A 24,859-nucleotide genomic window follows, 5' to 3' on the forward strand; every position below is an offset into this window, starting at 1 on the left:
TTTTTCTTTCCACAGCTATCAATCACAGATATGGCCTTTGGTTATATGAACAGCTCTGTAAAATTTAATGGTAGGACAGCTGAGCTAAGGCAATAAAACCTGTAAACAGATTTTGCATGGGGCTGTTTGGTTTGGCTTTTGTAGTCCATCTAAGCAGGAATACTGCAAAAAATTACATCAATTAAAAAAAATTCTAGGATAGACAGTGCAAAATATTCTGATAATGTTGATAGCATCTGGTTTGAAATTTTTGGACTAACACTTGTTTTTTTCACCTACTTTTTTTGAGCATTTTAAAACCACTTAAATTTTTATGGAAACAATAGAATACAAAAGAAAAATATATTTATTTTTCAATCAAAATTTCTTAAATTATTCCAGCTCAATTCTAGTCTCTTTTCTATTTTTTCCCCCACAGTTGAGCATTTTGAAATAAATAATATCGACATGTTGCTGTATTCAAAGCATCTGGTTGCTATGCAGCATCTTGTACTGAAATTCTAACAATTCCTGGACAAAACTGAGGTAAGAGAAAAGTTTTCAGGAAGGCCTACAGGTGACTGTAAAATGGGATCCTCTAACTTAATTTGGAACAGCAGCATAAGGCATTGGCTAGGTAAGCAGGTAAAACTGTGACTTGATATTTTCCCATAAGAAGGGATTCAGGGCTGAAAATGGAGAATAATTCAGCAGTGCTTCTGTTCTTCCCCTCTGTCCTCTATAAAGTCTATTTCCTTATGTCCCTTCTGTGGTTCATGGGGGAATTAAGACTGCTGGGCTTGTGTTTGGTTTTTGATACTCAGCACCCTGAATTTTATGGGTGGCCTATTAACTCATCTTGCAGGAATTTTTAATTTCTTTCCCATATTGGCTCTTCTGAGTTTTTAGTGCAGATTCTGGTTTTGATTCCCTCCACCCAGAGCACACTCCATATCAGTAAGCACAGTAGTACTGCAGGTCACAGTGCATATTCAGAAATGTGTTGCAATGTTATTTCAAATGCAATGTAAGGAGAAAAAAACCCCAACATCTCTGAAATTAATTTTCTCTACATATTAAATATATATGTATGCTGTTATGACTCCACAAAAGGAGCAAAACATATCTAAGGATTCAACCTTGTGAAAGCTTATGTCAACACTGAATCCACAAGTTGATGGCTTCTTCCTTTAGCAGCAAAACCTATTCTTACATCTCCTATCCTCCAGTATAACTCCTCGTGCTGTGAGGGTTAAAAAAAGAAATTTCACTGGTGACCAGCAACAAGAGGATATCTTGATTTCAACCAAACATTTTGCGTCATACACAGATTTTAAAAAAGAATTATTGGAGCGCAACTCTCAATTGTAGAGAAATGTAGCAACTAGAGCTCACACTGAGAAAGGCACAAACCAATGGGGACAGACACAATTATCCTGGCCGTGGGCAAGTGGGAGCAACATTGCGTGTTCCTGCTGGCTCGGGCAAAGTCAGCAGAGGCCTCATCTCCCCACTTTGCTGCTTCTGGCCAGCACTGCCACTTGTGAGCCACGTCTTGTCTGCACCTGGCCACTGCAGCTGCTCTGCAGGCTCACTGAGATGGCCAGGAGGATGGGGATCAATGGAGGAGTCCGGCACTCAGTGGAAGACGCCACTGTGCCTCTCACTGTATTTGTGGGTTCAGCATTCCTTTCAGTTCCTCTCCAAGCTGCTTTCAGAGGCAAACACTTAAGAGATGTGGAAAGCTGTACAGCAAGCCTGGTTTTTTGAGAAATTTTTGATGAAATGTTATTTTCTATGGAAAATCTGGATTTTCCAGAGTAATTCCAGCATGACCAAGCCAAAAGACTTTTTGACATTTTTAAGAATAGTTTTTTTTAGTAAGTGAAAACTGGGAATTTTCTGCAAGGAAAACCCTCTCATTTCTCTTTTCAAGTCTTCTTGATTCTCTTTACTTTTCAATATTTATTCCATTGGTGAAATTGCTTGGTTTCAGACTGTTTTGCTTGTGTTTTTTTTCATGATAAGTCAAGATAAGTCTTCTCCCAACACCAAAAAATTCTATTTAGTTTGAGTTTTTCTATAAGAGCCATTTTTCACAAGCTGAATTTCAACTCCAGTTATTGCTCTAAGAATTTTGATGACAGTGACTAACTACAGAAGAAGAAAGAGAACACCCATATTAACGTATTTTGTTTAAGGTAACCTTATATCAGCTGTAACATAGTTTTAAACTGGTGATTTAATTTTAACTTTTAAAAATTAATATATCATGTTTAGCACTCCTATAAGGAATTTATTACTATTTGTGCATTTTGCTGTCTCATACAAATAATAAATTACTAGATTGTATTATTTAAATTTCTTTATGAGAAAAAAAATTACCAGGCCAAAACCCGAGGGAATTTATTTGTCTGTCTTTGTTCAAGCAACTAGCTCTTTAGCAATAAATCACTTATAGTGTGGCAATATATTTTCACTTAATGCCAATAAAATGCTGAGTGATAATATTTCAGACTTACTGTATTATAATCACTTCATATGATATCCTAACTAAGAACTGTTGCACATTTTCTTCTACATATATTTTAAATTTTAAATATTTTTAAATGGTACAGTACATAGCTCTGGATGGAAGGAATGGGATTGAGTGTATACTTTAGTAAACACTCTGATCTAATCCAACATATTAGATAATAGCAGAAAAGAGTTCCTCCCATGGGATGCTCCTGCTCATAGAAACAACTTAAAGAATGTGCAGTGGCATTTTATTCCCAATTCTTGCTTTTCTTCTAATAAAATGCTTCTTACTGTTCTTTGTAGAATATCCTGCTTCTCATTGTTTTGCCTCTGGCTACAAGATTTTTTAATTATCTTCAGCGTTGGACAGTTCTGGACTTGAATCAACGTAGTTGAAGGCTTCCTTGTTTGTGAAAGTTGAGCTCAAAGTGAGACTGTGTCGTGGATTCACAGGTGCAAGTTCATTTAATACAATATTGTCACTTTTTACAAGAGTTGCTTTGTCCATGTGTTCTCTACTGTATCTGGCAACAACAGCATCAAGAAAGTCCAGCTTTGGTGGCAAGGTCCCACTTTCAAATAAGTATTTGGCTAAGTAGGAGACTATGACATTAGTAAAGAAGGAGGTGAGCATAGCAAGTGTTTTAAATGGGAATCGCTGGATATAGAGGTTGTTATCATCTTGATACCAGCCAGGGTAGAAGATCAAGGGCTGAAGGTAGAGGTACGGTTCTCCTCCGGTTATTCTGAGAACAAGGCCAAACAGGTAACCTGCAATGGCACCGTAGGTGTTGGTTCCTTTAATAAATAGCACACACAGGAGCTGGGGGAATATGATGATATAAATGAGGTCAGAGCTGAGGTACCAGAGGCCGTACACGGATGAAGCCAGCAGTGCCATTGCTGTTGCTGATGCTCCAAACAGAAGAACGGTGATTCTTATGACCCACACAATTTCCCTGTCTGAAGCCTGCAAAAAAAGGCAGTGTTAGGTGTTTTTTTCATGTCTATACATGTATGCCTACACTTATATACAGTCAATATAAAATACTGAATTGTAAAATAAAGCTTTGCATGATTAATTCAATAATAATTACAAACTAATATCTCTATCTCAATCTCAAGCTTGGAGAAAAAACCCTAGGGGCTATGGTTGCCAGTCCCAAAGCCATTACTCTTTGAACATAGCAAAAACCTTGATGATGAGTCAAAGAGGAAAAAATAGCAGTGTAAAAAATAACTTTTAAATAGAATCACAATATGGCTCAATTAGAAAAAACCTGTCAGCATCAGAATTTCTTCTTCTCTGTTTCCTAAGAAAAACTCCAACTCATTAGACCATTCTGTTGTCAAATGATTTCCCAACTGAAAGATTAGAAAAATGTCTCATTTTGTGAAGAATTAAAGTGGAACTTACACTTGTAGCAACACTAATTAGCTGTTTGGATAAATTGCAGTTCCATGAGAACTCTTGACAGCTGCCCTCTGCGAGCCAGCTTTTTCACTTTTGTCATCAGTCACAACCATAATTATTTTTATGATTTTCAGTTTGTTCAACATACTGTTAGCAATCAAATTATTTTTCTACTTACAGGCAGGAACATGAAAGAGGTGTTTCATTATGACATTATAGTCTATGTATCACCTAGGGAAGGTCTCACCTAAAATTTTCTCTAAAAGTAAAAACAAAAATGTTGTCTCACATTTTGCCGGAAGGCAAGCTGGTAAATGTTCCGAGCAAACATAGAACTTGCTGATAAAATTGAGGAGTCAGCTGAGGACATCACAGCAGCAGATACGGCACCGAGGCCAAAGAACGAGATGTAGACTGGGCAAAGGTACTGCAGCACGATGGGTAAAATCATATCTGCTTCTTTTTTGCTCTTGGGATCAGGAACACCGTATTCAGTCTGGTTCCAAGCTGCAATATGGACACCAGTATGTTATCAGTAACATTAGCAGCCACAGCACCTCTTGACTTCATGTGTAGCAAGCTATTCATATTACCATATTTTCATGCACATTCAATGAACAAACTGTTACCAGGGCCAAACCAATGGCACTTCAGAGAGGCAGTGACACTAGTTTCTGTTAGGCAGATTTAATTCTGCTCAGCAGTTTTCCTTGTCTCTAAAATAAACTTTAAATTGCACATAAATGTAGTTTTATTCAATAAAATAAGTTTGGGATCCACATTTTTTGTGATGTGTTTAACTACTCTTTTCGAGTACAAACAGGGCTCTAAGCAATGTAAACATTTCTAACAGAATATTTTTAGCAGTTTAGCTACACAGTCACTGTGATGGGAATCACTCTTACTATGACAAAAAAAACTTTTTTAAGGATACATTGGTTAAGGTAAGGAATTTCTGATAAATCAAATAATCATTTAGGTTGGTAAACAACTTTATGATCATTGAGTTGAACCATTAGCCCAGCACTGTCAAGCCCATCAATAAACCACATCCTCAAGAGCCACATCTACTCATATTTTGAATAGCTCCAAGGACAGAGAATCCACCACTTCCCTGAGCAGCCTGTCCCAGCACTTGACAAACCTTTTGGTGAACACGGTTTTCCCAATATCCATTCTAAACCTCCCCTGCTGCAACTTGAGGTCATTTTCTTGTCCTGTTCCTTGTTATGTGGGAGATGTACCTTGCTACAGCCTCCTTTCAGGTAGTTTTAGAGAGCAAAATGTCTTCCCTCAGTCTCTTTTTCTCCAGGCTAAATAACCACAGCTCCCTCAGCCATTCCCCATTATTACTGTAACAACCAAATAAAAGCACCAGAATCTAACATAAACATTGAATAGAAGTATTGTGTCTGTAGATATCTAGAATGTACAAAATTATTTAATTTCATCCACTGTGGTAGGAGCAATTTCCTTTGGGAGAAATATTCTGTAATACTATTTTTCTGTGTAGTCTTCTGTTGAAGCAGTCATGAGTTGAAAATTATGCCACCTGGTTATCTAACCTGTATGTCACCTATATCTAACACAAGATTTATTTTCACACACTTGTTGCACTATTCATTTTACATTTATTGTACTACTGATTTTTAATAATTTACCTGTAGATGCTCCAATTGCACCAATCAATACTGCAGGAATAGCCATCACAAGGCAGCCAAAAGCAGCCAGGAATGACAGAACTTGAGCGTATGTGGCAGAAGATGAGGAAAGAACTCTCTGGAAATATGCCTGCCATGGAATTCCACCTAATGTCTGCAAACACAACAGCAAGCTGTGACTGGTGGTAGCTGAATTGTTTTACTATCGCCATATAGAGAACATGCACAAGGATCACTTGAATGCTGAAAGCCATATTGCTACTTTTAAATTTATTTATTGAATATCAGCCAGCCAGTAATAACTGCAACTTTCATTACCACAAGCAATGTCAAACCTGTGTAAGTCCACTTAAATCCCACTCTTTTAGACAAGTTTTTTTTTTTTATACGATTAACATCAACACTTTGCGCTTTCATAGTCTCTATAATCCCCAAGTCTTTTGACTTGATACAACTTTATGAAAAGAAATATTTTCATATTTCATATTTGAAGAATTTGCTCTCCAATACTCCTCTTCCACTAAAATTAGATTAGACTGACATGATAACAGAGGAAGATTTTATCTTCCTTTGTAAGTGTGTGTAGTCATTTAAAGGTGAGACATTCTGTATACATTGAACCCAGGAATCTGAAAAATTATTCTTCCACTGCCTTAAGAAAATACAATACCAATAGAAATTGGTAGAAGACAGGCAAAAAAAGATTTTTTTTGATTTATGGTGAAAACCCTTCTCTTTTATTTGGATATGATCCTGCTCGGACTTAAAATTATTACTGCAAAATATGACATAAAAGAGTATTACCAAAGGTTGAAAACTCGAGTGCTAACAATTCTGTCTTGAGAGCAGGATTTGAACAGTCTCCACTAAGTAACCAAGTGTCTGTCTCTAAACAGCATGGAAAAAAAGCCAAGCAAATTTCATAACCTTGTTCTATGCACTAAATGAGGCAGGAGGCATTTGGACCAGCAAGTGTGTATACAGGTGTTTCATATAGCTTCACGCACACACAGGGACTAAATTAATGTTTCACAGACAAGTCTGGTTTTGACTTGCTATTTATGACTGTTTTTCTTTGCCGCCTTGGTAATAATGTTCCTTTATCAGAGCTTTCCAAGAATGTGTAAATTTCTTGGGCTATAATGAAACAGACAAGATGAAAAAAAAGTGTGTCATAATTTGGCAATATCAGAACTTTCCTTTGGTCAGCAGCAGAAATGAAACCTTCAGGCTTACAGGAGAGAATACAGCCACTTGATCTAATGTCATACTTTAGGTCTCTGAGACAATGCTGAATAAAAGAACCTGTTTTAATAGACCAATTATAAAAAACCCTGAAGATTTTTGGCTGTGAGGATTTGAAAAAAAGTCAGAAAATGTAATCCCAAAATAAAACATGATAATAAAACCAGTGTAAATTTGCATAGGGACACTGAGAATGGAAAATGTTAGCATGTGTTTCTAGATCCTCTAATGGAAAGTACTTAATAACCACTGATCCCATGTGTAATATAGGTATTAAATAATGAAAGACCTTGGTTCATTCTGGCTTGTGTGCATGTATGAATTTATCCATCCTGCCATCCATCTCTGCACAGCATTTTCTTCCCCTATACCTAAGGCATATTTAATCATTTGTATAATGTATTTATTGCCTTCTGCAATATATGAATTCCTCTGCCAACAATTACATCAGTTAAGCATTAGCTGCACACTTTTATTTAATTTTAACATGTCAGCTCTTTCAGCCTGATGATATTTAAATTGCATTCCTGGCAATGCTGGCTGATATGTCACTGAAATCATTCAAATGTGCAGAATTATCAAGCAGGAGTCAAGAGGGTAAAAGTTTTCAGTGTGACAGAAACTCTTAACTAGACTCCATCATTTTCAGCTGTCACAGTAACATGGTGTAAGTGCTTAAATGCTTCACTCCTTCATACAAATCGCCACTTACCAGTAAAAAGAAATTGTCCAACCATGTGTAAAGGTCAAGTGAGTTGATAGATCCAAGCCAAGGTGCTTGGTACACGTGGTGCACAGCCGTGAGTCCAATGTCTGTAACTGCAGGATGGGACATGGCAAAGGGGACACTGATCCACTGGAACCAAAGAGAAAAAATGTGCTCAGGTCTAAAGAAGATATTCTAAATCTGTGAAATTCTAATATTAACACTCATCTAGTTTTCTTATTCTTGCTTGTTTGAGTAAAATTGAATACCAAATTATGAAGTTGATTTGCAAAAAGTCAAATTATGTGCAGGTGGAACATTTCTGAAATCCAGAGGGCTTGGGAGTGGATAGCTCACGTGTCCTCGAGAGCTTAAGCAAAGAATTAATAAATGGAAACTGCAAAAGCAGAAGCAAAGGCACATTTATACAACTTTGTTCTATTTTACCTAACCTCCTCATACATTGTTTACACTCTTTCCTGGACCACCAGACATTAGAGGAAGGACCAGCAAAGTTCTGTGACAGTGGGAGTAAAAACTGCTCCAGAGTCTGGAGGAGAAGCTGGGATAACTGAATCTGTGCTCTCCTCTGTTGTGACATCTACTGTGAGAGTGTCCCATCTGATATAAACCTGCCTCCCTAGAGCATGACCATTTAGATACTGACTCTTCAGCGTCACTGATGACACTCTTGCGTTCATGAATATGGGTTTTTCAGCATTACGTTATTTCTGTTTATTTCAAATGGGAAATTACATAAAGAGCCCAATGTGAATTAAAATACTATAAAGCTGTAGATCTAATAATTTGTCAAACTTCTGTACAACCTTAATTTGCTTCCCCCCACTCCCACCATCAGGTTAATGACGATTTTATATTATTCTTGCAGGATCAGGCTCTCTAGTGGTTCGTGAGTGGATCATACTGGAAGACAATTTCTGTACTTTGATTTATCTGCAGTTTTGGGAATTTCTGTAATGCATGCCATCTGTAGAAACTTAATTTTTCACAAATATTAACATTTATGTTAGGGAGACAATATTTTCCTCTCTGTTCAGATGAAAGAACAAAGATATGAGGGAAGAAAGTCTGGAATAGCTTTTCATTTGAGGTGGCCAGCTGGAACTTGGTTTTGCTTTTTCAGGCTATTTAGCACCATTTCCATTAAATCACTTAAAGGCCATAGTCCTAACATAAGATGCCACAGAGGAAGCACATACAGAGAGCTGGTTAGTGACCACCTGTGTAAGCACTGGCTGAAGCAATTTCCCTAGAGCTGCACAAGAACTCTGTTGAAAGCAAAGGGCACCAGGCCTCCAAGGTGTGCTTTGGTTCCTTCATCTTGAGCCACTTCATTAATTTTAGGTTATCACAGTTCTCTGCACACCTGTGACTGTCTAGTACTGCCACTGGCAAACAAAGCCAGCAGCTTCTTTGATTGGACCCTTGTGATCAGTGTCACACTGATGTTTTTCAATACGGGGCTTAAAGAACAGCAGAAAATAAAAGGCTATCCACTAGCATACCATTGATAGCTGATGAGGGATATTCACACTTCCACACTAAAAGAGCCAAGACATCTGGTGAGATTTCCTATATTACAGTCTCCAAGAGTGGTGGAGGGAAATGAGGGAAAAACCAAGAAGGGTAACTAAGTTAACAGGAGGTTAACTAAGATGTGTAGGTGACAACCACAGAAAAGAGAAGCAGTAGAGTATCAACTCTGCAGGTCCAGTGACAGAATTTCTCCACCAACAGCTTCCTATGTCTCCTTGCAGTGCCTGAGTCACAGTCCTATTGACAGACAGGGAAGGAGTCAGCACCAGTCCTATTCTGAGTTAAATGTATACTCAAGAGGAAAATTGTAAGAGTGGTTGGACAGCCAGACTGGCTGGAAAAAAGCCAAAGAATCAGACCTCTTGGACAGCACTATTTCCAAAGTACAGGCTGTACACTGATGCAAATGCCCACTCTTTTAAAGTCAGCACTCTGTGAGTCTGACCAGTTAGCAATGCTGTGCCTGGACACCCCACGACACACTTGGCCCTTCCAGCTGCTCAGAACAAAATCCTTGACAAAATGCGGCAAAAAGCGCCAAACTTACCAGTCCCAAGAAGATGCAGAAGAGCTGAACTACGTCGGTGTAGGCCACAGAATAAACCCCACCCACAAGTGTGTACATAGTGGCAATCAGGGCAGAAATAATGACTGAAATATTGACATTAATGTCAATGATCACACTTATAGTTGCACCTAAGGGGAAAACCAAAGCACTGTGTGTTAGTATGTGTATCACAGCATGTCTGATGAGAAACACACTTTTGTTAAGTTGCATATATTGGTTTTGGTCTGACACTTAGTAACAGCAGTAATAATTCCCCCCTCTGTATTCTGCACACCCTTTCTGCACCTTTGAAGGGAATGGGAAAAGAGATGCTCCTGTTGGTCTGAGTTTATCATCTGTCATTTTGCACGTTCTTAGGAAATGGAGAAGTGTCCCAACAGCACTTCCTTATATTGCTCAAGGTCTGTAAGGACTACACTCTCTTGTTCTGTCTGGAGAAACCATGCCCATCCCTGACTGCCACAGTCTTCAGAAGGATACTGAGAGTGCTCCTGCAATGCTACCAGCCAGCTGCCACAGCACTTGCAGGATGCATCCCCTGAGGTCCCATGAAACTGTCTGTCCAGTATATTTTAAAGTTTCCTCACTTGGTTCTCTTCCAGCAAGTCTTCCTTGCAGTGGACTTTCCCAGGTTTGTCAGGGTCCTGGGATTTCTAAAAACTGATTTTACCAGCAAAGAATTAAGCAGAAAAGGCACTGAATACCTCAGCCCTTTCCACATCTTTTACCACCAGGTCCCCATCCCATTCAACAGCAGTCCACATTTTCCCTTTTATTAGGATGAACTGCTTGTGAGCATGGAGGAGGTGATCCCTGAATATCAAACAGCTCTGCTGGAGTCCAGGACAGTCTCCCACGGGATTCTTCCCAGCAGAATGTTGTAGAGGTCCATCTCTACTCTTCTGAAATCTATAGTTGCAGTTGTGATATTTGCCTTGTTCCCCCGGCTCAGGACCATGAGCTCCAACATCTCATGAATATTGCAGCCAAATTTGCCTTTGACTTTTATACCCCTGACTTGTTCTTCCTTGTGTCTAAGTAACAGGTTCAACAGAACACCTCCCTACAACAGCTCCCTGATAATTTGTGTCAAGAAGTTGCTGGCAGTGCACTCAAGAAACCTCCTGAAAAGCTTGTGTCCTCCTGCACTGCCCCTCTGGCAGCTATCAGGATGGTTCAGCACATTTCCCTTAGATGCATCAGCTATTTCAAGCCATTACAATGTTTTAAGACCATGTTGAAAAAAATTCCTTTCCTTCTAATTAGGATGATTTCAATGAAACATCTTGCAACTACTTTTAGTCCCTGCAGTTATTGTAGATGGATATTCTGGAGCACATATTTGAAAGTGTTTTAGCCTTAGAAGACAACATGATGTGGGATATGTAAGCTTCTGGGACCTTACAGATGTGGCTTTTACTGCACAATGAGTCTTCAAAGTTAATGTGCTCAATAATTACAAGCTCAGACCTTTTCCACAGCTTAAAGATCAGTGTTTCCCATCTACAACCCTGTCAAGAAAGGAGTATTGATGAAGAGCAAGTAGTGAAGAATACTGGGATTAAACATTCATCAGTGAGGATAGGTGTGAAAAAGGAGCTAGATTACTCACAGAATAGTTAAAATCAAAATCTTCAATGACCTTTATGATCATTGACAGTCTTTAACTGATGGCTGTTATATAAATCTAGCAAGGTATTCACACTACTTGTATTGAAATAAAAAGAGAATGGCTTGTCCTTAATCAAAAATATTGTAAATTCTCTGAGTGTTCTTCAAGTTATTCAACTCCTATCACCTCAGCATGCAGTTTTTTCTTAATCTTTTAAGAATTTCGTGATGAAATTGTGGTAAACAAGCTCCCCATTGCTTTGCAGTTCATCAGAGCGCAGTTGGAGAGTACCTTCAAAGTTTATTTTTGTTAAAATAGCTTATGCTAGAAGGCATTACCACATGCATGTGCATTATTAGTATGATTAGTTGGTAAAAGTCAATTACTGGTGCTTCAACTCAAGGGCTTTCTCTATTCTTAAAGGGGTTGCTAAATTGAGGCCTGAAATATAATTAAAAACCCTGGAAGCTGATTTTTTTCAGGAGTGGATGAGTAGTTGAGTGATTTTCTATTGAGTCATAGTTTCACTAATTCCCCAAATCCTTTCTTGAGTATTTTCTTCATTTTGTCAAGAAGAAAGCCATTTAGAATTGAAGAATTCTTCAATTTATTGATCTGTGTCTGGTTTACTTCTATTATTTGTGTTATGGAGTATTCTCTACATGTAGATCTCCTATATGCAAAGGATTATTTTCTTTAGATGCATTGGAAATGCTGTTGCATATCATAAAGGGAAATTTTGACTGGCTTCTCTCACCCTAGAGATGCAAAAGAAAAGCTGGGTCAGATTTGACACAAAAGGGGGACTTGCAATCACTTATGTCACCCTCACTATGAACAGAAATTTGCTCCTAAATCCTTTCATGCTCTTTGAAGAGGGACAACTTAAAGGTACATGAAAATGAATAGATACTTTGCATGCCTTTTCCTTATCAAAATAATAAAGGGGTAGCATTACCAGATTTATTTGCTATTTAGCATGGGTCTGAGAAATGTCACAGTCTGAATCATTTGGCTTAAATAGTTACCATGTGGAGCCAGAATTTTAATACATTTATGATATTCTTGGTAATTTCTACCTGTAATAACTTAATATTTATACTGCTTATTCCTTACCTAAGGCAGAGAAGATGGCAGCAGCCCAAAACATTTCTCCCATTAAAGCTGGAATAAACAATAGTCCTCCCATCCTTTTTCCATAAAGCTGCTGAAAGGGGTCCAGCATTGTCACATAGCCTTTGGATCGCATGGGTTTTGCAAAAAAAAGGCCACCTACAAAGAAAAAGCCACGTAAGACACCAGCTGCAGTTCAGAAATGCGTTACCATTAAGGGATAAAATATTCATTGTCAGTTAAGGGTACAAAAATGTCACCAATACTATTTGTTTGTTTGTTTGTAAGTAAGAAGTACAGTTAAAATATCCTCTGGAAATTCTTACATATGTCTACAGAATTACTTCAACACACGCACTCCATTAGTTTCTATAGTCTGATGATTTGAAAAAGGCTTTTTCTTATTTTTTCTGGCTCAGTTTATGTAATCTCCCATTATGGATGCTGTCAGAGTTTTGTCTAATTTTGGATTAGCCTGAGAGAATGGCTTTTCTACCTAATCCTGTTGATTCTTAGACCAGAATCCAGCATGAAGGTTCACATAGTCCTACTCTAAAAATAAAACCGTCTGAGATTCCTGAATCAGAAATAGAATTTCACATGTGGTTTAGTGCACACACAGCAAATCTGATTCTTTGAGGACAATTCAGATTTATTATGTATTTTTGAAACAATCTTACTACACCTGCAGGATAGGCCAGAGGTTTTTGAGTTCTGCTGGTGTCAGATTCCATGAATATTTCTCATACAGTTATTTCACTTATGTATGTTGAGGAATTTTGATATATCACTATTCTGCTCTGCCTGGCTGGTATATGGGCTGGATATGTACATAAATGTGCAAAAGTCTCCCCTCCTCAAATTCTTTCCGTCTTGGGGAAAAAAACAGGACCTATCTAAGGAAAGCTGAAAGAGCCCTTGTGTGGAAACCTGTGTAGTTGAGATCTGCACATGACTATAACCAAGTTGACTTCTACCACAGCAAAACTGCTGTATAAGATATAATAACGAACTGGAAACCCTGTCAGTTCCCAGTAAGATATATGTATGGCATTTGGCAAGCCTTAATTGGGTTCCTCATGACAAGATATGTCATTTATTCATTGTATTGTGCAGAAGATTTTCCAGATTTCTATGTATTGCCTTTTTATAACTCATATTTCTTCATTTCATCAAGTTCCCTGAACAGCAGGTACTGGGTCACACACTGCCATCCCAGTTTATAGTGCTTATGTGAATGCTGTGTTTAGGCAGGTAGATGCAGAAACCCTTCAGCTTTTTTTTTTTTTTTTTTTGGTGATTTTTGGTTTGGTAATGGATCCTTTTCCTATTCTACTTGTTATGCCATCATTGCAAAAGACAACTGAAGAAGAAGAAAAAACCATAACCTATTAGGATGTTCAAACACCTGTCAAAGGAAATAGAAGGTATTCTAACTTTTTAAAATAAATTGCATGAAAAAAGTAAGGAAAATAAAATTGTATGGAGAACAAACAGGGAGATTACATCAATCTTAAATACTTCCTGTCTGAAGCAGTAATATTTCTCCCAGCCTTGTATTTATAATTTTGATGATGTATTTTTTAAAAGAAGGATAAGGAATTCCTCCCCTCAAACCTTCGTGTACAGATCATGCCTAGAGAAATTCTTTCTCTCTGTGCTCTGCAGAGAGAAGTATGGTAACACACATGGACTGCTTTTCTCTGCAGTGGCCATTATAATTTTCAGGAAAACAATTTGGTATTTCTAGACAGCTGAAAACAAGCAGAGAGGCTAACTTCTGGACTATTGTTAAATTATGTCAATTCTGCAGAGGCTGCGAGCCAGGAGGATGCTTGTGACTCCAACCCTAACAGCCGGTTCCTGACACCGATGGATCGTGACCCTCGTGACCTCCTGATGACACCAGCTCATCCCCAGGCACTGCTTTCCTTACAGCACACAGAGCTGCTCTCACGGGTGGCAACCACTGCCAGGGAGGATCACCTACAGTGGGGGAACTTTCTGCCTGGGAAGTAGTGATAACTAGGACAGGCCATTGGAAAGCATTTTCAAGGAGAAAAAAGAAAGAGGAAATTGTATAGGAAGAAATAAAATGTGGAAGAGGATCTGGATAAGCAACCAAAGGAATCAAAAGGTCAGATTAGGTAGGAGGATCCTGAGAATAGACTCAGAATAGATTGAGAGGTCAAGTAATGTTAGAAAACCCTCTGTCATTACTCTGGAGGTTAAAAAAAAAAATCTGTTTTCCACTAGGATGTTTTTAAAACAGTTGCAATATTATTGCAGCATTAAAACTTTTAATGCCGTCTGTATTTTACACTCTGGCCCTGCATATATCAGGATTCTGCATTTGCATTCTGACATGTGATTTAGAGTTTTGTGCATTTAAGAGGTTGCATGTTTCAGTTTTAAGGAAATAGTTTCCAATCTGAGGAAATATGTGCTGCATGCTTCCTACAGAAAATCGAAAAAGTTACCTAGATTCTTGGTGAAGATCTATAAAATATAAGCACTTTCCTAACCCAAAAAGATATTTGTCTAATTCCAAGATTTATAGATGTACTGATACCTGGACACCCAGGTCATGTTCCAAATCATACAGGCAATTAAAGAAAAAAGAAAACTTGAATATATAAAACTTAATATTGACAATTTAAACACACTGCCCCCCCCTCTACCCTCCCCGCCAAAGAATATGGTTGTAATGATCAAATAGGTCTTGTCAAGCAATTTAGGAGACTTGAGATATCAAACTATTTATAGAGATTGTTTTGTTTTGTTTTGTATTGTACTGGTTTTTTAACAGCCAAATGTACCAGAAGAAGGGATCCAGTTTACCTCAGCAACCTTTCATCAGACCCTAGTTTTTTATTTCAAAGAATGAACCCGACATCAGAACTCTTTAAAATGAGGGACTATTAGTATTTGCTTACCTAAAATCAGGCTAAGGGAATATCCAATAGGGGCCTGAGCCCAAGCTAGACCATAGTCTGGGACATACACAGCTTCTGCTGTCCCATTGATGTAACCTCCTCCAACCCATGTGGCTGAAAAGGAAGAGATGGAAAAGTCTTTAATGTCCACAAGGAAAGAAAAGCTCACTCACACACTGTATAATAAAATCATAATTATGTATGACATGGTTACTTTTTATTATATGAACAATACAAGTGCCAGGCACGGCATCCTTTTATTAAAGGCAGACCTAATTTGAATTTGCAGCCTAAGCATATGAAAAGAGAAGTCAAATGGACTAAGGCAATCATCAAAGTGTCTAAGTCTCTATAAAGCCAATGAAGATGTGAGGGTTGAGTGCCCCACTACTTATTTACCATTATTACTATTTTGTTTGTGTTAGTATAAATAAAGGAGAGGTATAAGGGGGTGTCTGAAGCAGAACATTTAAATTAGGCAAAAATATAATGAACACATTATTTACCAGGACCTTCGTGAAAAAAAAAAAAGCCTTTTTAAACCTTGTTAAATTTTTGTTGTTACATGAAGCATACTAATGAACACTGCGTTCTCAAAATATTTCTATATGGAGTTGTGGTGCTTTTTTTGTCTCCATGTATGTTCTAAATTTTAATTAATTTATTTTATTCTTCCTTCAGCCATATTCAATAAAGGATACTTGTTGTCTCCAATATTTCTGATTTTATCTCTCTCTCCAAAAAGCAGTATTTTTAATATACCGACCTCTGACACTTAATGAGTTGATTCTCTGCCTTTAAGGGAAGTTTCTACATTTGAGAATTTGGTATCAGCAATATATGTGAGAGAAAAACTCCAATGCAGAAATGTGTTGTGATTACATCTGCAAAAATATTTCATAACAAATCAAATAATAAAGTTCATCTCTTCCTGTTTGGAGATTCCATGCAATTTTTTTTTTTTTAAATCTCTGATGTATAATGAGCAAGTTTACAGTTTGAACAAGGCCAGACGGACCATTACAAGTCCTAGACTTTTGTAATGATGTTTTGGTTTGTGTCAGAAGCCTTTACTTTTTCATGTAAGAGTAGTTAGGGTTTCTGTGTAAAAAGTCACAATAGCTCGAAATGTATTTTTGTTAAACATTCCTCAGAATTTTCCCATCATCTGCCATCGTGCAGGCAAACCTGATTTTGCGTTTAAGACAAACAATTGGAGAGAAAAACAAATTAAGAAAATTTAATAAAATTCTTTAAGAAATTTCATTAAGAGCTAAATAACTACTCTTTTCCACTTGACTGTGATATCTCTCAAGTACTACTAGAGGGTATTTTGCTGAATTTCACTACAGCTTTAGAATCAAAGATCTCCAGGAACCAGAGAATTACAATTGCCCCCCTTTCAGCAATTTGAAGCACAGGAATGAACCATTCTGTTGTTGGAAATGGTATAATGGACTTTTATGAGGGGTGTGCATGCAGAGAAAGGCTGCAACAAAAGAAGTGACCCAAGGAGACCTGTTAAGAGTAGACTTTTGCTTATCAAGAGTTATTGTGCACTACAGAGATAAGGGGTGGGTGATGCCCATATGGGGCTACATGGGGAAGATGGGTTAAGGCTGATTCTTAACAAGAAGAGCAAGGATACATAATCTACATAAAAAGTTGTCAAATATTTGGCATTTTGTGACTCTTTACAGTGTGAATTAAGATAGAGGGGAGTATGATACTTTGTTTACCAGAGTTCTAGAATTATGGAATTGTTTGGATTGAAAGGGACCTTAAAAATCTCCTATTTCTGATCCCTCTGTGATGGGCAGGGATGCCATCCACTAGACCAGGTTGCTCAAAGCCCTGTCAAACCTGTCCTTAAACACTTCCAGGGATGGGGAACCACAACATCTCCTAGCAACCTGTTCCACTGTGTCAGCAATCCTCACAATAAAGAATTTCTTCTGAACATATAATCTAAATCTACCCTTCAATTCCCTACCTCTACATCTCATCCTATCACTACATGCCCTGAACCCCATCTTTTCTATAAGCCCCCATTTGGTACTGTAATGCTGCTATCAGGTCTGCACAGATCTTTCTCCTGTCCAAGCTAAACAACCCCAACTCTCCCAGCCTGTCCCAGAGATCAGTGCTGGGCCCAGTCCTGTTTAATATTTTTACTGATTATATGGATGAGGGGATTAAGTCTATCATTAGCAAATTTGCAGATAACATGAAGATGGGTCAGAGTGTTGATTTGTAGGAGTGTAAGATATGGACAGGCTGGAGAGATGGGCTGAGGCCAACTGCATGAGGTTCAACAAGAACAAGTGCTGAGTCTTAGGCTTTGGTCACAACAAGCACAAGCAGTGCTAGAGGCTGGGGACAGTGTCTTGAAAACAGTCCAGCACAAAAGGACCTGGGGGTGCTGGTCAGCAGCAGCTGAACCTGAGCAAACATGTGCCCAAGTGGCCAAGAAGGCTCATGGCAGCCTGGCCTGCATCTGCAATAGTGCAGCCAGCAGGACCAGAAAAGACATCATCCCCTTGGCCTTGGCACTTCTAGTGCCAGTTCTGGGCCCCTCACTTTAAAAAGGACATTGATGCTGAAGTGTGTCCAGCAAAGGGTGACAAGGCTCGTGAAAGGTCTAGAAAAGATGTCTGATGAGGAACAACTGAGGCAGCTGGGTGTGTTTAGTCTTGAGAAGAGTGGCACCCCATCACTCTCTACAACGGCCTGACAGGAGGATGTAGTGGTGTGGGGCCAGTCTCTTCTACCATGCCTGCAGTAAAAGCACAAGAGAAAATGGTCTTAAGCTGAGGTTCAGATTAGATATTAGAAAAACAGTTTTGACTGTTAGGGTGGTCAGGCATTGGAATATCTTTCCCAGGGAGGTGGTGGAGTTACTGTCCCTGGAGGTGTTTATGAGGTGTCTGGATCTTGCACTGGGTGATTTGGTTTAGGGGCTACAGTGGTAGTGCTGGCTTGACAGTTGGACTCAGTAGTCTTGAAGGTCTCTTCCAATCCTGATGATTCTACAATTCTGTGGTTCTGAGTTTTTCTCAACAGGGCTGATCTTAATCCACCCATCACCCATCCTGTACTCATGTTTGGGTTTGCCCAGATCCAGGTGGAGGATCTTACATTTGGCCTCTTTTACTGGGCCAGGTACCTTTCTTTGTATGGGATCCCTTCCATCTAGAGCATCAACCACAGCACTCATCTTGGTGTCATCTGCAACCTTGCTTGAGAGTGCCCTTAATCCCATTGTCCATGGCCCTGACAAAGCTGTTGAACAGCACTGGTTCCAGTATGGACCCCTGAGGGACACCACTCTCTATGGAAAAATCCATGACTACCTGGGATGTGTGTTGCCTATTGTGTCTCAAGCAGCATAAACTTATGGAATAAGCACCTGTATCCAATATCAAAAAGTAAATAATTACAAAGGGAAGCTTATTTTTCTCTTTCCCCAGAAAATGCCTAAGCATGAATTCTAAATTAATTATATACTTGGTTACAGGTGGGAATAATATCCCATAGCCAAGGACAGATGTCCAACATTGCTGCAGCTGTGGTGAAAGGGGTGTCCAGCTCCAGCACTGATTTGCCAACAGTTGCTACAGATGTGTCAGGTGCTCCCCAAGGGGCACTTGGATGCCATTCCTAGCTCCCTTATTTCTTCTGGAGGAAATCAAGTCAATTCCCTTCTGTGTGATGTGGTAGGGGTCATTACCCTACACTGTCTGTCCTGCAGACAGATATTGCTGTGTAAGGTGGCATCAAGGATTTAGCCCTTGTTTTTAATTTTATTTCTTGATTTCTGGATTGGCGTTTGAAAAATTGTTGCTAATCATTTTTTCTGTGCACATGACTGTTCTGGAACACCTGTCAAGGACCACAGAGCTCTAGGAAGGTGTTATATGTCTTTTTCTGAGGTGGTGAATGGATAGTCAGCACGTACACTGACACAGGTAAATACATTAGAAATGAAATAAAGGGATAAGATAGGATGGGATTTCAACCTTAGATATTAATTTTCTGATCCTCGTTTGTTAAGCCACAATTTAAAGTTAGTTTAATACCATTATTTTTGGTGAAATTCTTTTTGTTTTTACCTACATCAGCCAAAAGGAATACAATATCTAATACTGCATGGAAACATTCATGTGGTAATCTATTTTAATCTTCTCTTTGCCTGCCATCTGAAGAACAAAAAAATGCAGCAAATACCAACATCCATTTAAAACATGCACTGTAAAAAATGATCAGACAAATACTGAGGGTAAGGAGTGGAATTGATCTTCTAGTTCCTGTGAGACACACAGAAGTTGATCTCTGAGTTCTTGATATATAGTGATATATACGAGGAAACCAAAGTTTTTGCCACTTTTTCAGGCAGAATTCCCTGTCTGAGCACTCAAATAATTAAATAAACTTGTCAAGTTCTGTAAAATGAAAATTTTGATCCAAGGATTATAATAAAATAGAATTGTGTAATATTTTTTTTCATGTGGAAGGGTTATGTAGCTCTATCCAACTAAAATGCAAAAATTACATAAATAGATTATTACCTTTTGGGTCATGTTTGTGAGCATTTAGTTATGTAATCTCAACTATTTCCATTGAGGTTTAAACTCATCACTAAAATCGAATTAGATTCAATTTTGTTGCAGATATCGCTTCTTAAAAAAAAAATCACAAAAATAAGGAATGCTAGTATTTAATGCAACATTTTATCTATAATTATGTAAAAATTATACACAGATTAAATGTGTCTACTATGGTACAATGTTATTTCATTTCAATATAAACTGCTGTGATCCATCCAATCCAACCTTTTCACTCTTTGTGCTTTCTTATTTGCAGACGCACTCAACCTTCAACAGGCTTTGTGTTCAGCATTTCAGTAGCTGGTTGATATAGCTTTTTCTTCTTCAGGATCATAGCATATACCCAAAAATATCCACAGCTGTTATTCGTAGGTAGTGCTTTAAGATTTTTCAATGTTGTTTAGAAAATCAGCTATAATTACTCTGGAATCTTGACTTTGATGCTTATGTTCTGAATTTTATTTCAAATTTATAGGCTAAGTGCTGTCATCCTCTCCACTAAGTAACCCTAGAAACTTCTACCATTTTTGTGGCCAATATCTGCAGAACATTGTAGTGTTTTTGTCGCAGGCAAAAAAGAGAGAATAAGGCCTTATCTCATAACCCAAAGTGCTTTGTGTACATAAAAACATTATCCTTTCTGGAGATCTTTAAAACAATTCTGTTTTCCTGTTGCAGGGTAGGCTTTGCTTTCTAGTTTATATTTTGACAATTAAACCTGAAAAATATAAAGATGATGCTGGAATAGTTGTGTATTGCGAATAGCCACAGTTGCGAGGTGCAAAATCAGCATCGACCATTTTTTAAAAAGCAAGTATGCCCTTGAATAATGCACCTATTTTGTAAAAATTGTCAACCTGTAAAAATTATTGCTGATTTTCATCAGCTTACTTTCATAATTGTTTGGTTACAACTTTAGAAATCGAGTGCCCCAAACATCCTCACTGAGACAAAACTCGGACGAACCCTTGGCTCATCAGATTTGTGCTCAGATCTCACTTTATGCACCAGGCGTGGTTCACTACAACTGAAAGGTAGGTTAGTTGCCATATCAAGCTTTAGTTGCCAGATTTAAGGAAGGCATAAGGGAAAAAGAGTGTCAGCTTTTGGGTAGCTTTTAGGCTTTGGGATCAGTCTGATATTCTGCTGCAAAGATGAGAAACTGCGCCATCTCTAGAGCTTGCACAATGCAGGATGAACATGTGCGGGTGTGCATTGTGGTGGCTACAGAACATGCCTGAGATACAGGAAATCCCAGTACAGGTCTCATCTGTGCTTCAGCTGTTACACAAAATACTCCTGCAAAATAGGATTAAGGAGACCAGAATTTGTACCTTCTATGTGCAAAGCCATTAGTCGTAGCCACTTCTGTGGGAAATGCCTTTTATCTCGACTCCCCTGATTTAATGTTCATTGTTTTGTGGCAACCAATATTTCTACAAAATATTCTGGTTTCAGTGTCCTTGAAAACATTTCATTCAGCAGAAGGAAGTCGAACCAGCTCTCACTTTGAACAGACTCTCATCATATCTTATGCACCAGTAGCTGATGGATGCGTGATACAGTAAATTACAGCATAGTGCAAAAAGTAGAACATCTGACTGTATTCAAACTTTATTGACTTTTACAAACATTCTTTACTCAATATCTAAACATTCAGTCTTTGAATGAGCAAAACGCCCCTGCAAAAGAATGTGAATTTATCTCAAATAAAAAAGGCAGAATTTTGGACCAAGTTTTACCTGGCTCTTCCTCATTAGATCATTGTGAAAGCAGAACAGGGCAAAACAGCAATGCATAAATATAGTCAGATAATTCAATTTGACAATTTAAAGGGCTTTGCCTGAATAGGATTTAGATTAAATTAAAAATAAAAAAACCCCCATGCCTAAACATTAATTTGCCTTAATATAATGGTAATTCACTCTTCCTATAATGCATTTTTGTTCCAATACCAAAATATAAGTTTTGAGATTTTGGACAGTATTATGACTATGTTATTTACCCATGTAAGACAGCTGCTTTGACTGGCTCTGGGAGTCAGAGAGCACTGTTTACTAAATCAGTGAAGAGCTCTTCCTTCACCCAGGCTTTTCTTACTGGTACTATTATTGAGAGTAAAGCATTATTTTGTCCAACTGCTGAAAAACAAGCTAAAAGAATCCACAAAATGAGTTTGCTGATATCTGTAGAGTTACAAATCTGGAGTTATGCCAATTTTCTTCTAGAAAGTTAATTTATGTCGCACACCCTCCCCTTCCCACCAGTCTTCTTCCCTACACTCGGATTAAACAAACCCAAGAATAACACACAAATTTGGATGGTTTTAAAAACAATAACAGTTATTTTAAAACTTTCCAATTAATCTATATTAATTCTATACTTTTTTCCCAAGCATATCTGATCTTCAGATGAATATGGAATGAAAAGATATGAAAACTGGTTAAAATATATTCTTCCTGTCAGATTTACAAATATTTATTGTTTTTATACAGATATACATTTGGCTGTTCATTAAACAATTGGATAAAAAGGTATATATATATTTTCCCCACTTTCCATCACTTAACATGCAGAATGCAATTCATTCATATGGAAAACTGACAAGTTATACACTAACCAGGAAACAACAAGGTGTTTTTTTACATACCTGTCATTGTAAATCCCCCAACTAGCAAACCAATGTCTCTTCCACCGACTATAATAGCTTCGCTGCGATCTCCTTCGCTGCTGGTGTTCTTGGTTTTCCAAGCAGCCCATATCCCTACTGCCAGGATTGCCAGGTAGAAGACAACTATGGCCACCAGTCCCTCCACATGGAAAGCCATGTTGAAGTCCCAGCTGTTTCTTTTATCGCTATTTCATTAACACCTCTGGAGAGAATGCAATAATAGGTCTGCTTTTAGCATACCTGCTTTTTAGAATCAGTGTACAAAAACCCTCAGATGATTTTTAAAGAGACTATTCCGGTAAATGCAAGAAATGAGAATTTCAGATGTAATTGAGATTAATGTCACATGCCAATTAAAACGCCTGTGGAGCAACAACCAGTGGTTACAGCCTCTGAACACAAAAGGAAATGAATGACGTGGCTGAAAGCTAAACTGTCCTCAGAAGTCGGTTATTGAGCTCTGAATAATTTTGGTATCACCAAGTCCTCAGTGTCTGGGAACTTTTCAGTCACAGACTACTTTGGTACAAGAGATAGAAAATCTTGGCCATGTGGACTATTACAGAAATCTCTATTTTGAAGACAAAACTGCCTTAAGTAATAATAGAACTAAACTACATATAAGTACTAGCTACAACAGCAAAACATATCTTTTAAGTGTTTATATTGGAATTCTGAGTCTCGTCCTCCTTGTGATACCTCCCGCACTTCAAAATCTGCGATTTCTTTTTTGCAACATTTAATTGTCCAGCATGAAACGTATGAATCTGTCCTCTCAAATGCGGGAAGCAAACGGAAAGCTTAAAAGCTGTCGGAAGGCAGAAATGTTGAAGTACACGAACTACAGCGAGGGAAAACTCCCGAGCGACGCAGACAGCGGCAGCCCCGTGCCCAGCCTCTCCCGGAGCCCCCTCCCCATCCCGGCCCCGCCGCTCCGCGTCCGCTCCCGCACAGCCGCGCTCCCGACGGCTCCGCGGAGCCCCTTGCTCCCAGCCCTACCTCCGCGGGCTCCGCGCTCCGCCGGCGGGGCCAGCCGCCCTAGCCAGCCCTACCTCCGCGGGCTCCGCGCTCCGCCGAGCCGCCTTGCGCGACCGCGCCCGGGGCAGCAGCGCCCGCCCGCCCGCGCCGTCGGGCAGGGGCAGGGACAGGGACAGGGACAGGGACAGGGAGAGGGACAGGGACAGGGACAGGGACAGGGACAGGGACAGGGACGGGGACAGGAGCCCGGCGCCCACCTGCGCTCCGCCGCCGCGCTGCCCCGCAGCCCGCGGGGCACGGCCGCCCATCCCGCGGGGCGGTGTCGGGGCCGAGCCGCCGGGGGCTGGGTCCCCGCCCGGGGCTTTCCCGCTGGCGGGGGGAGGGAAGGAGCGGAGGAAGGATCGTCCTTGCCCCGCGGTGCCGACGGTGCGCCGAGTGCTGAGGCTGCGACGGGGGTCTCGTGGATTAATAAAGAGGAAAATCTCTTTATAAAGGAGGAGGGTTCAGTGGGGTGAGAGGACCGCGTCCGTCAGAGCTGGGGGGAGGAAGGGGGAAAGACGTCAGAGTGATAGGGGACCTTGGGGGGAAGTAAGGATGACTCAAGGGAGACTGATTGTCGTGTCATGGCAGGGAAGCAGGGTTAGGAAGTGAAATTGAGGTGAGAAGACAAAAGGGAATGAGGGGAAACAGGAAGGAACAGGATAATATTGAACCAGCTGGAAAGAGGAAGAAAAGAAAGGCTTGATCTAAAAGGACATAGTGAAAAGAGTGATGGAGAAAGGGAAGAGGGCAGAGGTAGGGGAGGGAAGGTGAGCTCTGTGCTCCCCTTACCCTCCCTGGCAGCCTTTCCTTGCCACCCCTGGGCCTGGCACTGGGCAAGCACTAAGCCAAGGTGTGTCCATGAGAGGCTGGTCAGGACCATCTTTTGCCACACCTCCCTTCCAAACCTGGCTGTACATGCATTGGCCTTTCCCACATCTGGGACAGCTTTGTGAGACTCCGTTTTTTGGGGGTTTTTTTTGCCATGCCTCTTATAAACCCCACCTGCAGAGCTAGGGTCATATCAACTTTTGCTCTCTGTCTCCAAATGATGCTGGACAGTGAGATTCTAAGTGCCGAGAATAAGGGTACACGTGCAAAGAGGACCCACATATGCCCTTGCGCCAGTTTTGAGAAAGGGAAGATCATGCTGAACTGTGGCATTCTCTGTCAGCTCTTGAGAGTCAGTTAACATGGGCCATTGGCTCATGTAAGTTGAAAAGTAGAAATAAAAAGCCCACAGGAGTACAGAA

General features: G+C 39.5%; 1 protein-coding gene and 1 long non-coding RNA gene across 5 annotated transcripts in view; one reads left to right on the forward strand and one right to left on the reverse strand.

The window, feature by feature from the left end:
- LOC135293590 (uncharacterized) overlaps positions 1–525 on the forward strand; it is a 28,032-nt gene extending 27,507 nt beyond the window's left edge. For both annotated transcript variants that reach the window (XR_010355680.1, XR_010355679.1), the window contains exon 5: positions 419–525. This is a non-coding gene — a long non-coding RNA (uncharacterized LOC135293590). The remainder of the gene's footprint in view (positions 1–418) is intronic.
- SLC5A7 (solute carrier family 5 member 7) lies at positions 1–24,091 on the reverse strand. Of its 3 annotated transcripts, none has more exons than XM_064407956.1 (9): positions 23,825–24,091; positions 22,569–22,791; positions 15,312–15,425; positions 12,379–12,534; positions 9,630–9,778; positions 7,532–7,675; positions 5,575–5,728; positions 4,203–4,420; positions 1–3,469 (listed from the first exon to the last, which is right to left on the reverse strand). In XM_064407956.1, exons 2-9 carry the CDS (start codon positions 22,744–22,746, stop codon positions 2,846–2,848), a joined length of 1,737 nt encoding a protein of 578 aa, XP_064264026.1. In that variant the 5' UTR covers positions 22,747–22,791; positions 23,825–24,091; the 3' UTR covers positions 1–2,845. The 3 variants fall into 3 exon arrangements, with proteins under 3 accessions (XP_064264026.1, XP_064264028.1, XP_064264027.1); XM_064407958.1 differs by lacking the exon at positions 23,825–24,091 and adding an exon at positions 23,642–23,702; XM_064407957.1 differs by lacking the exon at positions 23,825–24,091 and adding an exon at positions 23,589–23,662.
- Positions 24,092–24,859: the final 768 nt, after the last annotated feature.

The sequence above is a fragment of the Passer domesticus genome, chromosome 2 (assembly GCF_036417665.1).
Source record: "Passer domesticus isolate bPasDom1 chromosome 2, bPasDom1.hap1, whole genome shotgun sequence".
In the NCBI taxonomy this organism is placed as follows: domain Eukaryota; kingdom Metazoa; phylum Chordata; class Aves; order Passeriformes; family Passeridae; genus Passer; species Passer domesticus.